This window comes from Astyanax mexicanus, chromosome 5, assembly GCF_023375975.1.
Source record: "Astyanax mexicanus isolate ESR-SI-001 chromosome 5, AstMex3_surface, whole genome shotgun sequence".
NCBI classification, from domain to species: domain Eukaryota; kingdom Metazoa; phylum Chordata; class Actinopteri; order Characiformes; family Acestrorhamphidae; genus Astyanax; species Astyanax mexicanus.
Genome location: NC_064412.1, coordinates 49246525 through 49265307, shown reverse-complemented (window position 1 = coordinate 49265307; position 18783 = coordinate 49246525). Strand labels below are relative to the sequence as shown.

Below are 18783 nucleotides of genomic sequence, written 5' to 3'. Positions count from 1 at the left end.
AAACATATTTGGAAAAGAAAAAAAACTTGAAAATTGTTAGAGCACTTACTCTTGGTCTTGCCATGTGGGCAGAAAATGTCATTGTGATGTTACTTCCTTTGTGCCAGTAGACAAATATTTTTAACTCTTTCTCTGCCAGGTAAAATTCCCTATGGTAACAGGGTTGAGCGCATGTTGTGGGACACAACTTAATAGCATAAAAACTGTAACATGCAATACAATGTAGACCAAAGAAGTTGTTTTCATAAGTAACAAAGATGCATATCAATAATAAACAAGAGGAACTAATTTATTTAGAGCTTATTTTAATTGTTAAATTTGCCAAAGGAGTTGGTCACCCAATGTGTGGGACAAGAGAAAACGGCCATTTTTTGAGGTGGTCCAAAGGAATTCGGTCTTTTGAATAATATCTAAGGAGCTTATTTTTCCACCAAATTTTACAGTTTGTCTTATAACAAGTACATTTTTCACAATAAACAGTCATTTAGATATTTTGGATACGTAAATTTTGGATACAAAATTTAAGTGGTGGGACAGGAAATGTACCAAAATCCTGGAATGTCCCATATGTCTATAATGTACGTTCCTGTGTGTATTGTTATTGTGTGTATTGTGTATACTGCAAAGTTAACTGTATATTTCTATTTTATCACTCTACTCTGTTGTAAATATTGTTTTCTGCATACTAGTGGGAACCTGCACCCAAACTTTTCATTTACATGTACACCTTTACTCTCTCACGTGACAAAAAAAAAAAATCTTAAAAAGGAGCACTGCGTTGGCCGGGAATCGAACCCGGGTCAACTGCTTGGAAGGCAGCTATGCTCACCACTATACCACCAGCGCATGGGCAATGCGGGCTCTGTCAGTATAAAAGGCCATATTAAAAAGTAGAACGTTATACAAAGCGAATTAATATAAATTGGAAGTCTTAATCAGAAAGGGATTTCCCAGCCCATGCAGTGCCCTAGCTGCATAGCGTTAACCTTACTAACTAGCGTTACTAACTAGCGTTACCTAACTAACGTTCGCGAGTCATAAAGGAATCGTTTCTGTCGTTATACTCATTATTTGATCCAGTTTTTTTGTTTGTTTGTTGCACAATTCTTGCCAAATCTGTCATAATACGCTTAAACTCGTACTATGTAGTATTTTCGAGTAGATGTATATAAGCAAAAAGATTTTGGGCTCGTCCGGGATTTGAACCCGGGACCTCTCGCACCCAAAGCGAGAATCATACCCCTAGACCAACGAGCCACATGCAACTGAAGTACGATCGGGGTTATGAAGTTCTACATATTACTCATACAGTTACATTGTATGAATAGATAAAGCTAACTAAGGAATGTATTATATATTCAAATACCTAATGTTAGTTTACTATGTTAGTTAGCTTTATGTAGGATGAATTGATCCAGCTGACTATCTGTACACAAGCGTTTGTATATGTTCACTTTGTTTTGCGTGATGGCAATGAGAAGGGGCCGTTTGTTTAGCTTGTGTTGGAATTTCTGGTTTATAACTTTACGGCTCGGCTCTGAAGCTCCGGCAAAGCGTTTACCAACTAACGTTAACGTACACACATAAGTTAGCTATCTATCCTAGCTAGTTAACGTTAACTATATTGGCTGTAAATAATGGTAAACAGCGGGTTGGAATGCTGGGTTAGCATAGCTTATTTTATAAGCATTGATATTTTTTTTTAATATACATATTTTTGTAATATTTAAGCAGCTCTAAGAGTATGTGAATTAATACATAGTGCGGACTTTCCTTGATAAACTGTAAAATCGGGGATTTCTCTACGGCCGGTTAGCTCAGTTGGTTAGAGCGTGGTGCTAATAACGCCAAGGTCGCGGGTTCGATCCCCGTACGGGCCAATGAAGTTTTATTTTCACAGATAATACACATAACATTTTTTTCTGTTTTTATATACAGCTCTGGAAAAAAATAAAGAGACCGCTTCAGTTTCTGAATGAGTTTCTCTGATTTTGCTATTTATAGGTATATTCTATGAACTACGGTCAACATTCCTTCCATATTCCAAATAGAATGCCATTTAGAGCATTTATTTGCAGAAAAGGAGAAATGGCTGAAATGACAAAAGAAAAAGATGCAGAGCTTTCAGACCTCAAATAATGCAAAGAAAAGTTCATATGCATAAAGTTCAGAAATCAATATTTGGTGGAATAACCCTGGTTTTTAATTACAGTTTTCATGCACCTTGGCATGTTCTCCTCCACCAGTCTTACACACTGCTTTTGGATAGCTTTATGCCACTCCTGGTGCAAAACTTCCAACAGTTAAGCTTGTTTGATGGTTGTGATTTTATTCCAGAGGCTTTCAATTTGGTTAAATCAAAGAAAATCATCATTTTTAAGTGGTCTCTTTTTTTCTTGTAGATCAGCCTTTAACTTTAGTACCAAAGACCTGTTAAATTGTATATGTTCCATAAGCTCTTATCTCTTATCAGTTTTTCTTAGTCCAGCTCCTGGAACCAACCTGTCCTGGACATTTATTACTTTTGCAAAGCTAATCAAATTATTTTTATTTCTGTATATAGACAGGGTTGCTAAAAAAGACACACTAACTCAGTCTGTGCTTCTTCTGTTGGTTGCAGCTTGTTTAAAGTTTCTGTAGCTAAATGTAATTACATAGGGTACAGCAGAAGCTGCAGGTGTGCTGGTCCCTGTAGTGTTGTGCAGGGTGTAAATTATACACTGACAATTGGGGGTGGTCATGAACAGTATATTATACAGTAAAATTAACAAAATACACACAATCTAGACGTGTACCTGTTACTTTAAGGACATATGCCATCCCAAATTTTAAATCTGTCAGTTGTCCTGCTCTGAAATTTATATTTTATATTTTACAAACAACTACAACTGATTTTTTAAAGCTATACATTCGTGCATATGTATGGACTGTATAGATATTTGACAGGGTATCTGCAGTTAATTCTGTTTAAAATATTGGTTAAAATACAATAAATCACAAACTAGAACTAGATCATTTCAGAACTCTTATTCAATAGCACACAGAGTTTTTGACATCACCAGAGAGTAGACTCTTTAGGAGCAGTGCAGCGAGCAGGGTGTGAATTGGGATGAGGCAAGTCTGAAGTCAGAGTCACAAACTCAAGTCCCCTTCTCTGGTAACAAGTCATTTCACCCTAACTGATGCAGTGAGTAGCTTCTCATTTGTTTAACAACCATGACAAAGCCCACATGTAGATTAATCTTTTCCAGAAGGGTCAAATTATTGTTATTCATCAAGCAGAGAAAACATCTAAAGAGATTGCTAAAACTACTAAAACTACTAATTTAGTTTAACTGTAACAACTGCTACTGTACCCATACTGTCCTCCCTTCACAATTCTATATTATAGAAATGCTGCAGAAACTTAAAAAAAAAAAAAAAACCCACACTAAATGATGCACATTTTTACTCATTACAATGAAACATGCAAATTCCCTGGCTAACAGTAGAAAACAGATGACAAAATGAAAGATGAGGCAAAGAAACAGGTTTTCCATTTTTATTTGGGTTTTTTGGACAATAATTTCCAGTGTTATCCATATGGTTTCTCTTTTCTTGTACGCGTGTTTGCATAATTCTTATAAGGCTATCAATAGGGCCATTGCTATGGTTTCAGACCAACCTGCATAGCAACTGGAAGACAAAAAGGGGGCTAAAACAGTGACCCAGTAGCAAGGATGAGCAACACGACTTGACATTACTTGACATTGAGAATTGGCACAGAACAGTACGCTCCTTCCTTTTTTCTCCTCCAAACATGATCAGATTTTCCAATAAAATATGCTATTTTTTCTTTTTTGTAATATCAAAAAATGGAAGAGAATGGAAGTATATAGTGAGCAGTTTAGTGTGGATTTAGGAAGAGACTCCTCAGTCCCGTCCCGAGACTACAGTCTAACGGAGGACTAAGTAAATTTCTAGGGATTTTCAAAAGCAACCAGCAGTTCAGGAATTCAGGAGTTTGGATAAAAACGTAAATCTGTAGTGAATAAGTCCCTCCTCACTAAAAAGTTTGAAAGTTCCTAAGGCTGTGCTCAACATGAGTGCGTTTACATGCAATCAATAATCCGATTATCTGATTACATTAGTAAATTCACATAAAAAAAGACATGTTAATGGGAAAGGTTTTTTGAGTTTAAACTTAGAATAAGACGTGATGTTAATGTAAAATCACGTTTAAAAAAAAAAAAAAAAAAACAGCTAGAAGATGTAGATTAAAATCCTTCAGATTCAGTGTCGCCATATTTTCCGGTACCATGGTCTGTTTTCAGTCATTCACACACAGACAGAATTCAGAAAATACTCAGTTAACAGTAAACACATGCACTGAGAACTTTCTAAATCTGTTTTTTTTTTTTTTTTTTTTTTAGATCTTACTCCTCCAATCAGAGTATGCTACATGACAACTATAATAAATCAGATAACTGCAGTAATCAGATTATGAACCGGATTTTTCAAATGAACGTAAACACACTCAATCGCACCGATTTCCTGCCCAGTGCCACAAACATTACAGAGAGAAGAGACAGGACAAGGGGAAGACCACTGAAATGACTGCAACGAGATCACATACAGTTACCTTAGGGAAGGGGACATGGAATTAAAAAGGGTGGAAAAATAACCCACTTCCTTTGGGTGAGTGACTTCAATCCGAAGAATCTTTTTTAGAGGTATACAGTATATATAGCTTTCCCCCACCCCACTGCAAAGGCAACTAAGAAACAGAGCAGCTTGATCGACCCAGAAAACTGGTGTTCATTACTGAACCTGGGTAGTTACAGACCTGAAGCACTGCTGAGAGTGGTCCTATTTTGTGTGTGTTGACTGAAAACTCTTGTCTGATTCAACTTGATTGCATTCAGACAATCCAAGTTTGAGCAATTAGGTGAAACTACAGAGGCTGACTAGGTTCAAGACACCAAACCAAATAGAAAACAATGAACTGTTTCTCTTTTTTTCCCATGCTCATAAATAACACAGCTGTCTAGAATTGGTTCACTTGGAAAACCTAAACCCTATTTTTCTTTTGAGTTCTCCCAGCCCATCTGCAGCAGAATCGTTTTTTTTTTTTTTTTTTTTTTTTTATATATCACTTCTTTTGGTTGGGGATCGTAAAACATTGGGGGAGGTAAAATGTGGTGGTGTAATATCACTGGTGGGGTTGGTATCACTGGTCAGTTCACATCCAAAAGAACTCGGCTGGGATTCGGTTTTGGGGGGAGAGAGAACAGGATCCAGATTAAAGATTAACAGTCAACCACAGGCAAGCCACCTCAGAACCGCTTGGGTCCCCATGGGGAAGCCTTCGCAGCAGCTACTGGAGCACCAAAGCTGGGGAAATCCTCAGAGCTGCTCATGTCCGGAGCCTAAAAAGGAAGAAAAATACAATTTATTACATAGGAACTAAGACCAAATTCTACCTCATTTGTACCCTTCCCTTCCCCTTGGAATTGAGTGCCATGCAACCATTTATTACTGACCACCCCTAAATTTAGAGCTGGGTATCACAGGGCATGCAAGTATAAGATCTCAGTTGTCCATAATGATATTATGATTCTGCGATAATCCATATCAAGACAACTCTCTAGGAATTCTGGTAGGAATTATGAATTTATTGGTGTCAATTTTACAGGATTTCACAACCAATTTCATACTGCAGTTTTACCCCAGTAACTTTAAGTCTGATTGGGAAGTAGGTCATGAGTGTTTATAGCACCTATGTTTCAATAAATGTAGCCATATTTGACCCCACCTTAACCCACCTCAATTCTTTGTAGAGACGAAGCAAAAGTTAGTGGTACTTAGTAGCAATAGTCAAAGTCTACAGTTCCTAAACTGTAATAAAAACCAACACTACCCATGTCAACTTCAACATTTGCTGCATTTAGTCAGATTATATCAAAGTCTACTTAATAGATCTTTGACCAAATTGCATATTAACTTGAATTAATGAATCAACCACCTTTCATTCTTTACAATATTTAGGACATCACTCAGCCCTTTTTTTTACTAATTGCACACAAATTGCATGACTAAAATTACAAAAGCACTTCCCATATTTTGTAGACAAATGAAAGGCAAGGGCCCCAGGGTTGTGCATATGGTTTCTCTTTTTGGTGAGCTAAATTAAGTTAGCTATTCAGTAGCTTATTAAAATTTCCCCCTTTCCATTTCAAACACAGCAGCCTCAAGTGACAAAGTAATGTCTAAAACATTTAAGGTGGAACAGGAAATTTAGCTAGATAGCTAGATAGCTAGATAGCAAGAGCAACTACTAGGTGTTTTATGCCCGACATGCAGACAACGGCATTAACAAAACTTTAAACTAAGATAAAGTAAACTAATTTTAAAAAAGAAAAAACAAGACTGGTGCGGGTGCGTGCCTCAGAAACAGCTCCATTTAGAGGATCATATAGCGCTAATGGTTTGAACAATTAGAAAAATAAGAAAAAGTAAGTTGTTTTGGGCTTACCTTATCAGTTGCCCATGGTGCCTCCCTCACCACAAAGCCCTTAGAGGGGCCACGTGGCTCGTGGTCCGAGCTGGCCGACGCAGTTCCAGAGGGTTTCATGTACGCCATCTTTGACTCATTTCCCACCACATCTGCCATCTATTTAAAAAAAATAAAAAAAAAATAAAAAAAAGAGAAGGAAGAAAGGAGTGTTATTCAAGTCTAGTGACTTCAACTCAAGTAAAATTTAACATGAAATTTGGATACCTCTCTGCTGAAATGTCATACATACAAAGTATTTTGTCTTGTAGTGCAGTTTCCTTTAAGAGCAAACAGATCATATGATAAGAGTACAAGCTATTGGCACGTGTCCAGAAGCTATATACAGAATTCAGGCAGTCAGATGTATGCTTCAGTGGCTGTGTGTGCTTTAACAAAATGGCAGGAAAGACACCACTTGACTTTTTTTAATTTAAATGTAATACTTTTTTTTTTGTCATGGAACTCTTGCCATCTTTAAAAAGCAAAGCCAGTGTTTATCCTGGTTTTATTAAGAACCTTCCAGAGCACTCTGCTTTTAAAATAAATATATTGCAATAGGGTCGTTAACATCAAAATTCTCGATTTATTGAAATACTTTAACAGCACACGTTCGTAATAGTTGTTACTATTTCATAGTTTTAAGCTAAAATGCAATAGTTTTGCAATGATTGTGACGAGTTATTTTTAAGGATTAGATCAACACATTTATGCTATAATAAGTTACAGTTACAGTAGTTTACAGCAGTACTATTTGTTTGTAATTTGTGTGAGTTTCTGGCATTGCCTCCTCACAGCTATAGCAATCTACATCTGGCTGCAGCTGCCATCCAAATCAAATAAGCATGCATGATTTAATGCACATATTCAGAATACTGATTCAGCTGCTTAGGCTGCGAACAGTTTTAGAAGCATCAAGTGCAACAGAGTAGAATTGTTTAAAATTGACAGTATGACATTAAAAGTTTGACAGTAATGTCAACAATAAAAATTATTCTAATTCAATGAAACTGTTTCTCCATTATTCTAATTCAATAAAACAACAGTGTCACAGTTAAATGGCCTAAATGGGCCTTTTGGAAAGCTCAGCTGAGCAAATTTTTTTCCAGGTAACGAGTTCTGTGATTAGTCTAACGAGTAGGACAGGTGCGGTGAACACCTGATTTGCTTTCTGCACAAAAAATGCATTCAAAGAATTTCATGATTGCACTATTTCAAATTATTCTAATTCGTTGACCAGCACCTGTACATTGCACAACTCTATATTGAATGCCGCAGCACATTGAAACCACTTATTAGAATATTTTTCCAACTTCTGTTTTAGATTTATAAGAAAACTTTCGCTGTCGCTTTAAATTTTGTCCATCATTACCATATTTACACAAAGTACAGAATGTTTGATTAAACACCACGTTCACTTACGTATTCCTCCTCCAAGTTGAGGAGATGATCAATGGCTTCATCTACCATCTCTGGACGGCCAGTCACAGTCACCAAGTTGGGATCCGCAGCTCCGCTCTGAGGGAATCTCAGATCAACCTGGGCAGAGACAAGAACAGTGATGTTAAACAAAAGATCACAAACACCAAGCTGGCCAGGAGGACCACTACCTCATTAATTAGGGGGAAAAACAAAACCCAGACTCACTTTAAACTCGTCCATGATTTTGCGGATGCCCTTTCCACGAGCACCAATGATGCGAGCATGGACCCGGCTGTCCAGAGTAATGTCCTCGGAGATCATCTCCTCCAGCTCATCTACAATGGCCTGGATGGCATCACGTGCTGACATAGCGTTCTGCTCGTAGCCCGTTATGGTGATCTGATCCTGAACACGAAACATCAATAAGTGATTAAATCAAAGCACTGAAACAAAGAAACTGTTCATTTTAAAACAAAGCTCAATAATTACTGAAGAACCTCAACAAACTGTATTATAAGCACATTATTTTAAATGTACCTGATTCTCATCATTCTTCTCTGGGAACTGAATGTTGACGTCGTGCTCAGTCCGGATCGTGGTAATTATAGCACCCTTGCGACCTATGATCTTGGGGTGGTACTTGGGATCCACAGTGATGGTCAACTTGAAACTCCTGAGAGCCTGTAGAGAATCCGAAAGAACACTGTATTAAGTAAAATAAAGATGTACATAAAGCAGATAAAGCAAATTGAGTGAAACAAAATGTAACAATTTAAAATCTTGGCATAACAAAACATGCTTTAACACAGGTTTTCATCATTTTAGAAAACTAATTTTTTCATTTTGTTTTTCACATTTACAGCTGGTAAATTTAATTTGCCAAATATTTGGCAAGTCTCAATTCCAGACTGATATCACATAATTTTGCTATAATATTCAGCAGAACTCTGCAGATAAATCTGTGCAGAAATACAGTTCGAAAATAATGAAATCCTATTGAGACAGCCAGGGAGCTCACAGAGCTGAAGATGAATCAAGGCAAAATCCCTGACGGGACCACACTTACCCGATCCTCCTGTTCAGCCTGCAGCTCTTTAACGCGCTCGAGAAGGCCCTCTTTAGCACGATCCAGATGAGTAGAAAGGCCTGTAATGGAGATTATGTCGGACTGGAGGTCAGGAGCAGGCACTTGAATGTTGACCTGAAAGAGAAATAAACAAAACATTGAAAGCGAACCAAAAAGGTAAGAAACTAAAAAGTATCCACCACTGTGTGGAACTGAGAACCACTTGAGCTACATAAGTATTTGGTTTTCTTTCACAAAATGACATTTTCTAGTGCTGCTGTTTTGTGTCTATTAATTTTGCAATATGGTTACCTTTAAGAGTAATTTTATGCCAATGTCCTTTTTAACAAATAACTGATTTTAACTGATTGCCAATACACACAAAAAAAGGAAAAAAAAAATATATGTATATGTATATATATATATATATATATATATATATATATATATATATATATATATATATATATATATATATATATATATACATACACATATATACATATATATAAAAAATATAAAGGGTTCCATACATATAATTGCTATATACTGACAAATTTGGTTGTTTCAGTAATTGTAAGTAAGATTTTAACTAACTAATTTATCTAAAAAATTGCAATATCCACAAGAACTTAAGTTACAGTGAAGTTGAAGATAAGTCACAAAAGACATTACAATACAAACATAAAAACTGACTGGGTTATTACAGTTGAATATAAATATGTTGTAAACATGAAAAGCACAGCAGTTCCACACCCACACAGAACTGACCTCAAACTCATCCATCATTTTGCGGATGCCGCTTCCTTTTTGCCCAATGATGTAGCGATGAAGCTCAAAAGGCACTTCCACTTCAATGGTCACAGGAACCAGAGCCTGCAGACAGGAAATACATTAAATTCTTCAAAAATTATCTTAAGCTTCAAGAACCACATTCAGAATTGGTTTGTCAGATTGTAACAAAATATCTAACTCAAAAAGTACAGCAATATTTTGTTTTGCCTTGCTGTATCAATTTTCAAAAACAAGGTATTGATTTTTAAGTAACAGTTTAGTTAAGATTTTAAACCCTTAATCGCTGTGTAAATTCACATTATAAGCAATCATAATATATTTTCTTGCTTGCTCATAGTATCAGAATGTATTGCATTTTATCAACTCATAACTCCTGTATTGTGATGCGCATCAAATTGCCAACTTCTTGCCAATACACAGCCCTATATAGACTGGTACCGACCTTCAGTGCTTCCACAGCAGCCTCGCATCTCTCCTTACGGCCAGAGAGCACGATCACATCACACTTCTTAGGGGCTGCGGGGTCGACTGGCTCCTTCACATCACCGTTAGCCTCCCCGTTCTCCTGCACCGGGGCCTCAGCTGGAGCAGCTAAACACAAGCCACGTTCACAATTAGAAATAGGGATTGTAATCAATTTAAAAGGCCCAGTACTCAATATAGGACAGTCTCTAAAGTCATAGGACAATTTTCTTTTCTTTAACACAAAACATGTCAACTTTAAAATTTTACAGGAGATAGCTTTAAAAATCTTCAACTTATAATTAGTAAACTAAAACTTCACATGACTCCCCCTGTCCTAAACAGAACTGAAACAGTGAGACTGAAGGTGTTTACCCTGTTGGTCCTCCCGCTCTGGGAACTTTATCTGCACGTTGTGATCTCTCGTGATCTGCTGAATACGAGCACCCTTAGGTCCCATAATAGAACGATGGAACTTCTGTGGAATCACACACTCCATGGTCACCTGAGCATCCTGTAGGAAACATGGGGTTACATAGGTTAGGTGTAAGCTTGAGTAAGAAAGAGAGAGTAATATTGTAATATACAATATATGAGTATTGCATATACAACAAAAAAAGAGAAATCACTGTTATTAGCAGTATTAGTCATAAAATACATAGAACTGCATTTAATGTATGAGAAATATATATATATATATATATATATATAAAATCAGATACCAAATATATTTATCAGATTCCAAATGGAAAAGGTTTACAGATCGTTTCTAAAGATTTTTTTACACAGGGTAACAACTAAAGACTACAGCCCCCCCCCCCCCCCCCCCAACTCACTACTTGCTGGGGTATTCAAATTGTTTGATTTTCCCTTAAGGTTTCCCTTTCATTACAATAAAAACTGAAATAAAGATGTCCTAAGGCTCTTTGTATATTCATAAAACAATTCTCTTCATAATCAAAAATATTGTTTAAAAAATATATTATATATATATATATATATATATATATATATATATATAATATTGTAATATTTGAGGGCTATATCACCCACCACAAAGGCTAAAGGTACATGTAGTAACAGGTTAAAAGTCCTCAACCTACCAGATCTTCAATGATCTCCAGCATGCGTTTTTTGGCAGCCTCCACACAGTCTTTGGCTCCCTTCAGTGTGACCTTGTCGCTCTGAGAGCCGGTACGTGGGAAGCTCACCATGACTCCACCGTACTCGTCCGCGAGGTCCCTCAGAACCTGCCCACGACGCGCCACAAAGTAGCGGTGGTGCTTAGGATCTACGAACATGTTGTCCTCCACCACGTTATCCTGAAATATCAAGAACAAGGGTTCTTCAGTTACTGTTCATAATTGTAGATCAACACACTGGGATTGCTTGTCATCCATACAAGTCATGTTCTTAAAGGTTGGATCCTTATTATTTCAGTTATAGGATAAGCAGGATTTTTCCTTTCTAAACCAACTCTGGTGATTTTATTTGCTTCTGGATACAGGAGTTTTATTACTGAGGAAATTGTAAGTCATGATTAAAAAGTCTCCAAATAAATTGCTACAATATAAAATGTTGGTTACCAAGCTCTTAATGAGCGCCTCCAGCTCCTTTTGTGCTTCAGCCACAGCCTCCTCTGTGCCGATGACAGTGATCAACTCCTGGTCCTTATCTTCAGCTGTGGGGAAGATGATCCTGGCACCAGTGCTGTCCCGCACCTTCCGGATGTTTCCGCCTCCTTTCCCAATAAGGAACTTGTGATACTCAGGCTTGGCACGAAGTTCAGCTGTGTGGCTTTTCGTTTGCTGGAAAAGAGCAAATAGATTGATGGATTATTAAAATGCTATTATAAAGAAAGGGTAGTTAATGCCTGCTTACACTTTCATAATTACAAGTATTCTCTTATTGTGTAGACTATGTGAAGACATGCATGACTCATTTTCATTCATTTATAAGGATAAAATGTACCCTAGGGCTTGGCAATGTATCGTAAATATTGATTTATTAAAAATAGCTTTATGCAGCATAAAAAAACTGATCCTATTGTAATATCCTGTGTTCCTACAAGTTAACACTGTGTGTAATTCACGTTCCAAAAAGGGACAAGTATTGGTTTATGTGGAAATGGATGGATTTTGAAGGGATGACACAAAAAATTACAATCTTTGCAAAGTATGTTGCCACTGAAATACCACTGAGTATGCCAGTCATTTATCAAAAAAAAAAAAAAAAAAAAAAAAGATATTTAGTGTTTAAATATATTAGTATGCTGTATATTGATGTGGCAAATCAGTTTTAAGGGTATAAGAAAAAATATTTGTATTGATTTTCATGAACAGAGTTGATTAATAATTAATAGTTTAGCTTAGTTGTATGTTTAAACTCTGCCCACTAGATAGCAGTGTTGCACTCATTAGATCCGACTGTTCTGATTGGATAAACTCAGCTTTTCTCTTGTTCAGATTTAAAAAATATGATAGTGTTTTTATACTATGACTCCTTCCTACATTTTGATTTAAATCACAATATAGTTGCATCCAGTATCACAATACATTAATATATTTAATTGTATCCCCTGTATTGTGAAATATTGTAATGTCAAATTCCTTCCAATACAGAGCCTTACTATTGATACCTTAACATTAAACTTCAAGGGTTCAATCATATTTTATCTCAACATGTTTAAGAGAAATGGGGAGACACAAGTTTTAAGTCATATCGTTCAGCTCTATGCAGAAAATCCCAAAAGATCCTCAAATTTCAAACTGTAAAAGATAAATAAGACTAAAGATGATACAGTGATGACTTACCTTCTCCTCAGCCAGAGAGAGCAGCTGCTTCCTGGCCTTCTCCACCTCTTCCGCCGGGCCTCTGATTGTCACAGCATCGATGCCAGATCCCTCAGTGGGGAAGTGGATGTGCACACCGCCGCACTCCTCCATGATGGAGCGCACAAAGCGCCCCTTCGACCCGATCAGGGAGTTGTGCAGCTTAGAGGGGATAGAAACCTCCACCTCTGTAATATTGGCCTATTAAAACAAATAAATGAAAAATTATAACTATTATAAATAAATTATATATACAAATAAGACCAGATTTCTGAACAAGAGGACAAGATTATATATTATTTTTTTTTTTTTTTTTTTTTTTTTATCAACACCATTAGCAAAATCAATATTTTGCTCTTACTTTCTCAAATAATTTCATCCATCTTCCTAAGAAATTTTGTTAATCATTCTACTCATGAATATAAATAAAAATGTATATTTAGCAGCCTGTCCTTCTCAATATTTTGCTCCTACTCAACAAAAATGTATATCCTGCCCAGCCTTATAATATATATAAACTGATATATACTATTTAATTATAATGATATAGTATTATTTATAATTGTCATTATGCTACTTTTATTTCTCTCATTCCCTTTCACATTATTTATGATGCAGAGGAGGGTAAAAATGAATGCACGATGGATTATTAATCGGATCCTCTTACTCATCAATACCATTCTTCTCTTTAATAATGTTTATCATGCTTTTCCCCTCATCATAATCACTGACCATTATGATATTTTAATTATTCCCCTTTCCGCGTCTTAACAGCATAATCAGAAATATTTTATTATTGTTCTCAACTTTTCAGTCTCTACAGGCAAAATCACTCACCAGCTCTTTCTGAATGGCCAGAATTCGGTTTCTTGCCGCCTCACAGTTCACCTTCTTCCCTGTAATGATTATCATCTCAGAGTTGCTGTTCTCCGCAGGCAGGTCGATCTTAGTGTTAGTCTCCTCACGAATCTGAGAGGAAAGGAGATTGTTGATTCAGATTAATAAGCACAAAATGATTGAAAGGGGACATGGGTAACTGTTAATGAACTACTCACCTTCTTAATGTTTGCTCCTCCTTTACCAATAATGTTCTTGTGGAATTGTTTGAAGATGGGGACTGAAACGGAGAAGCTGTTCTCCACCTGAAATTAATCGAGAGAAGCACAGGTTTATCCTTCTGAACATTTTTGCACAACCCTGCCTTCAAGATCAGGTCATTCTCATACAGTGTTATTTATTTTATTTATTTTTCCCCCCAATCAAGTTCTATAAAAGAAAATGTACATTACTGCTCCATTTCTTGTGAAGAAAAAAGGGAAAGAAAGAAAGTAGGAAAAGAGAAAAAGAAAAAGAAAGAAAGAGAAAGACAAGATAAAAAGACAGAAAATACAAAAAAGGGAAAGAAAGAGAAAGAAGAGAAAGAAAATAGGAAGAGAAAGACGAGAGATCAAAAGAAAGAAGGAAAAGAGAAAAAAGAAAGATCAAAAGAAGAGATAAAAAATAGACAGAAAGAAAAAGACAAGGCAAAGAAAAAGAAAGGAAGAGAAAGACAGAAAGAAAGAAATAAAGAAAGAAAGAAAAAAGGAAAAGAGAAAAAGAAAGAATGAGAAAAATAAAAAAGAGAGAAAGAGAAAGACAAGATAGATCAAAAGAAAAGGGAAAAAAGAAAGACAGAAAGAAAAAGAAAAAAATAGAAAGAAAGACGAGAGATCAAAAGAAAGACAGAAAGGAGAAGAAAGACAAAGAGAAAGATAGAAAGAGACAGAAAGAGAGACAGAAAAAACATTTGAGAACTAATTGAAATGTGGCTTTGTCAAAGAAAGGGGGTGACCTAAGTAAATACTGTGTGAGTAATCATTCATTGAACAATAAGTCTGCTTTTAGCCAACCAGAAATCCTGTATTCACCATTTCAGCCACCATCTTCTGCATGAATTTTGCGCATTTCTCCACTTCAGTCCGAGGCCCACGCAGTTGAACAATATCGCTCTTTTGTGCAGGGTCAGGAAAATTAATGATGACCTACACACAGAACAAAAAGGAGGGAGGGTGTGGCCTTGTCATTTTTGGAATCATCAGTATATTATATAGGTGTATAGGTATATGAGCACATGGACATTAACACTTGTAAGACGTCAGACTCACTTCAGGAAACTTGTCCCGAATCTCTTTAATTTTCTCCCCCTTCTGCCCAATGATGGCTCGGTGAAAACGCTGTTCGATGATCATGTCCTTTGTACGCTCGTTCTCCTGCAGAACACAGAGAGCGTTAGAGGACTTTGAGTAACCTGTTGCCAAGCAACCTCAGTCCAGAGCCCTGAAGATTTCTCAGCAGTCCTCAGGAGCGGATTGTACAGTGGGATTTCTCCCCGCTTCACTGCGAATCCACACATCACACTTTCCTACAGTCCTAATACCAGCAATCAGCACCCTTGCAGCAGGGTCACAAACTGCTGCAAACCAGAGCTTCACAATATATCGATTTACCATAGTCATTAAACCAGTCATGTGCAATTATCACACCACTGGACGTGCAACATAATGTGAATTAAATGTAAAAAATATAATATCTGCCCAAAATCAGTTACTGTATTTCAATATTGTATAAAAGGAGTGCATAATAAATATATCATAGCACTCTGAAATTGGTTCATAAATTAAAATGTCACAGAAAATTGTGTCCAAAGTCTTTCTGTACCAACAAACTTGATGAAAATGAACATTAGTCAGTGACATAGGCTGTAAATAATGTATACTAAGAAGTCATGAACGTGCTTAAAATCACAGAAACCTTTCCTATGGTAATACATCAATATTGAATTACTGACCAACCCTATGTGGGATCATTGACTTCTAGTAGGAAACGCATGCAGTGCAGGTAAATATTCCTCCAATACCATGCAGCTCTATAGCAAATAACTCAAATAATACCAAAGCAGTGTTTAGCAAGTAGATAGTTAAAATAGCAATATAAGACTTGGTATTTCTTGCTGCGGTGCTACCCCTACAATTAATTCTTTGAGCCACATCTAAAGAACATGCTCTACATATGCATTTCTGGACAAGTTGCGAGATACAGAACAATCACTGAAAGTGTTAGAATAATACTGTACACAAATTTACACAAATATTACTGGGTTATGCAGCATTACACTGCTCATAGTGTAGTGTGCTACTGCTTCAGTCTTGAAATGCTGCTAACTAGAGACATTACTCCACATTTTTCAGGTCACACAAGTAACAACGTGATTTTGAAGCTGCTTTATAAGCTAAAAATGACTGTACTGCTTTATCAACACAAAGAAACCGCTTGAAGCAGAATTCATCAAAAAGACATGTGGACTGCTTCTTCTTCTCACCATGCGTGACGCCAACTCCAGCAGTTCCTTCTTGGCCTCCTGCACACCCTGGGGGTCGCCTTCAATACGGATCAGGTTGCTCTTCTCGTTGTCAGGTGGAATACGAACAGAGACTTTGTACTGGTCCTTAATGCGGTTGACTGGAAGGAGGGAACAGAGAGAGAAAGACATTATTTATAACCTGATCACGTCATGTTAATTAATATCTGGATTGTATCCTGATGAGATTTTAAACATATGCATTTACACTTAGCCAAAGAGTCTCCTGACTGCCTTATATTTTGCGGCAACTGCATCAGGAGAAATTTTGATGTACTGGTTGTTGATTAGGGATAGTTTTACAGATTACCATGTGTCAAACTTGTCCCAGACCATTTAAAATATGCATCTGTTGTAAATGAGCCTGTCTGAAGTGGTTTGAGTGATTTAATCTGTAGGTTTTAAATAAGTTTAACGTGGTTTTGTCATATCCAGATATAAAATCAAATACAAAAGTGAGCATGACTAAACACACTAACCCAAATTTCTTCAGAAATTGGTCAATAGCTTACTGTTTGCACCGCCTTTCCCAATCAGATGCCTGTGGAACTTGGGGTCCACACTGATTTCTGCATAATCCATACGGCTAACCTACAAACAAAAATGAACAGAAAATGCTTAAGAGGCCATAATTGTGCTAATTTAATATTATGAATAAAAAAAGTAAGCAGTATCAGTTCTTACCAGGTCTGTGACAATAGCTTCAATCTGACTCTGCACCATCTGCACATCTTTGGTGGGTCCTTCCAGGGTGATCTTATCCTCCCCCTCAGTAAACTCAATGTGCACCTGTACACAAACACAGAACAAATGAATTAATAATAAAACAAGACAGGAGTGGGACAATCTGTATCTGAACAATATCTGTAACCAAGGCTGTATTCGTGATACCGTATTCATGATGTTCCCTGTATTTCTCACACCTTAAAAAAAGCCTCAAGTACTTTAGCTCACTAAATGGTTTTTAAGTTAAATAAAAAAGGTATTATTCTGTCTTTAGTCTGGAAAAATACATTTTGAAGCATTACGTTGAGGACTGGCTTGTATTCTGAGATCAGATAAGTGTAAGTGAGGTCAGGATTTTGGACAATCACCACCCAAAGTCCTAGCACACTATACCAATAGTTTCATATTTGTTTATCTGCCCCAGCAAGTTCCTATTCTATTGGCAGTACTTTTCTACAGGCACTAGACAAGCTGTGTGAGTGCAGTAACAGGAACAACATGAAATAGCTGAATACATCCACTAAAAGGGGTGTCCACAAACATTAGGACAGATAAATGTACGTTTAGTTCATGTCCAGCTTACCTTGGGCATTTGCTGCGTGATCTTTGCCAGATTTTGTCCTTTCTTGCCAATAATGAAGCGATGAAGCCAAGAAGGAGCAGAGACCGAGGACACAGTATAGCTGTTGGCCTGATAAAGAAAAGGGGAGAAGGTAAAGCATTTCATTACATATGTTAACAAATGAATTCAGGGTAAACTGATGCAGCAGGATCAATGCACCCCCAATAAAATAAACAGTAAAAAAAAAAAACTGAAAAAATCCTAAATATTCCTATTATGAGTCATCAATTAATAGTGCGCTTCGATTTGTTTAGATGTATTTCAGGGTTCATACAGGTTTTAACCAATAAATTTCCATGATTTTGTATGACTTTTCTATGTCTTCAAGGCAAATTTTCTTGACCATACAAATTTTAAAACATCAATGCAGACATGGACATTAAAACCAAAAATTAACAAACTATATTTAAAATGGATTGTAGTATTATAGTAAAATGAATCAGATAAAAAAAATGCAATCTTAAATAAAGAATGCGTCAGATCCTGAGAGCTCCATTGTCTATGGCTAAATTACTGAATTAATTGACGTATTTGTTAGCTCAAAATAGATTTTCTCCATTGATAAACTGGAACACAGTTTCAACAAAGATTTGTAGACCAAATTTCCATGACTTTACCAAAACTTTCTGGGTATTTTTATTTTTTCAAAACTTATCCAGGCCTGGAAATTTCTATTTTTAAATTCCATTACTTTTCCAGTTTTTTCATGACGATACAATCCCTGGTATTTGTAACTTTTCACCACTGTAGATTTTTTATTTACATTTTGTGAAATCAATTAAAATTTTGTGGGCAGTCATTAAAAAAATGGATGTCAAGCTAGCATAGCATAGAAAGCATTAAAGGCTTAAGGCACAGCAACACATCTTTACTGCTCTTATTCTAAAGTGTCAAGAGCAGTCAAAACAGAATAATAACACCAGCCACAGA

General features: G+C 36.5%; 1 protein-coding gene and 1 non-coding gene across 3 annotated transcripts in view; both read right to left on the bottom strand.

Annotated features, from left to right (window-relative positions):
• Positions 1 to 1185: 1185 nt before the first annotated feature.
• Positions 1186 to 1257, bottom strand: trnap-ugg (transfer RNA proline (anticodon UGG)). The gene has a single exon. It is a non-coding gene; the product is annotated as a tRNA-Pro (tRNA).
• Positions 1258 to 3527: 2270 nt separating this feature from the next.
• The window catches only part of hdlbpa (high density lipoprotein binding protein a), a 30665-nt gene continuing 15409 nt past the window's right edge, over positions 3528 to 18783 (bottom strand). For both annotated transcript variants that reach the window (XM_049479081.1, XM_007253654.4), the window contains exons 9-28: positions 17815 to 17922; positions 17190 to 17294; positions 17018 to 17096; positions 16467 to 16606; positions 15253 to 15357; positions 15016 to 15129; positions 14164 to 14250; positions 13946 to 14077; positions 13091 to 13309; positions 11864 to 12085; positions 11381 to 11599; positions 10653 to 10791; positions 10258 to 10406; positions 9792 to 9896; positions 9021 to 9155; positions 8492 to 8635; positions 8180 to 8359; positions 7955 to 8071; positions 6515 to 6652; positions 3528 to 5408 (exon numbers count right to left, since the gene is read on the bottom strand). In XM_049479081.1, the coding sequence (XP_049335038.1) occupies positions 5316 to 5408; positions 6515 to 6652; positions 7955 to 8071; positions 8180 to 8359; positions 8492 to 8635; positions 9021 to 9155; positions 9792 to 9896; positions 10258 to 10406; positions 10653 to 10791; positions 11381 to 11599; positions 11864 to 12085; positions 13091 to 13309; positions 13946 to 14077; positions 14164 to 14250; positions 15016 to 15129; positions 15253 to 15357; positions 16467 to 16606; positions 17018 to 17096; positions 17190 to 17294; positions 17815 to 17922 (2730 nt within the window). In that variant the 3' untranslated portion in view covers positions 3528 to 5315. The remainder of the gene's footprint in view (positions 5409 to 6514; positions 6653 to 7954; positions 8072 to 8179; positions 8360 to 8491; positions 8636 to 9020; positions 9156 to 9791; positions 9897 to 10257; positions 10407 to 10652; positions 10792 to 11380; positions 11600 to 11863; positions 12086 to 13090; positions 13310 to 13945; positions 14078 to 14163; positions 14251 to 15015; positions 15130 to 15252; positions 15358 to 16466; positions 16607 to 17017; positions 17097 to 17189; positions 17295 to 17814; positions 17923 to 18783) is intronic.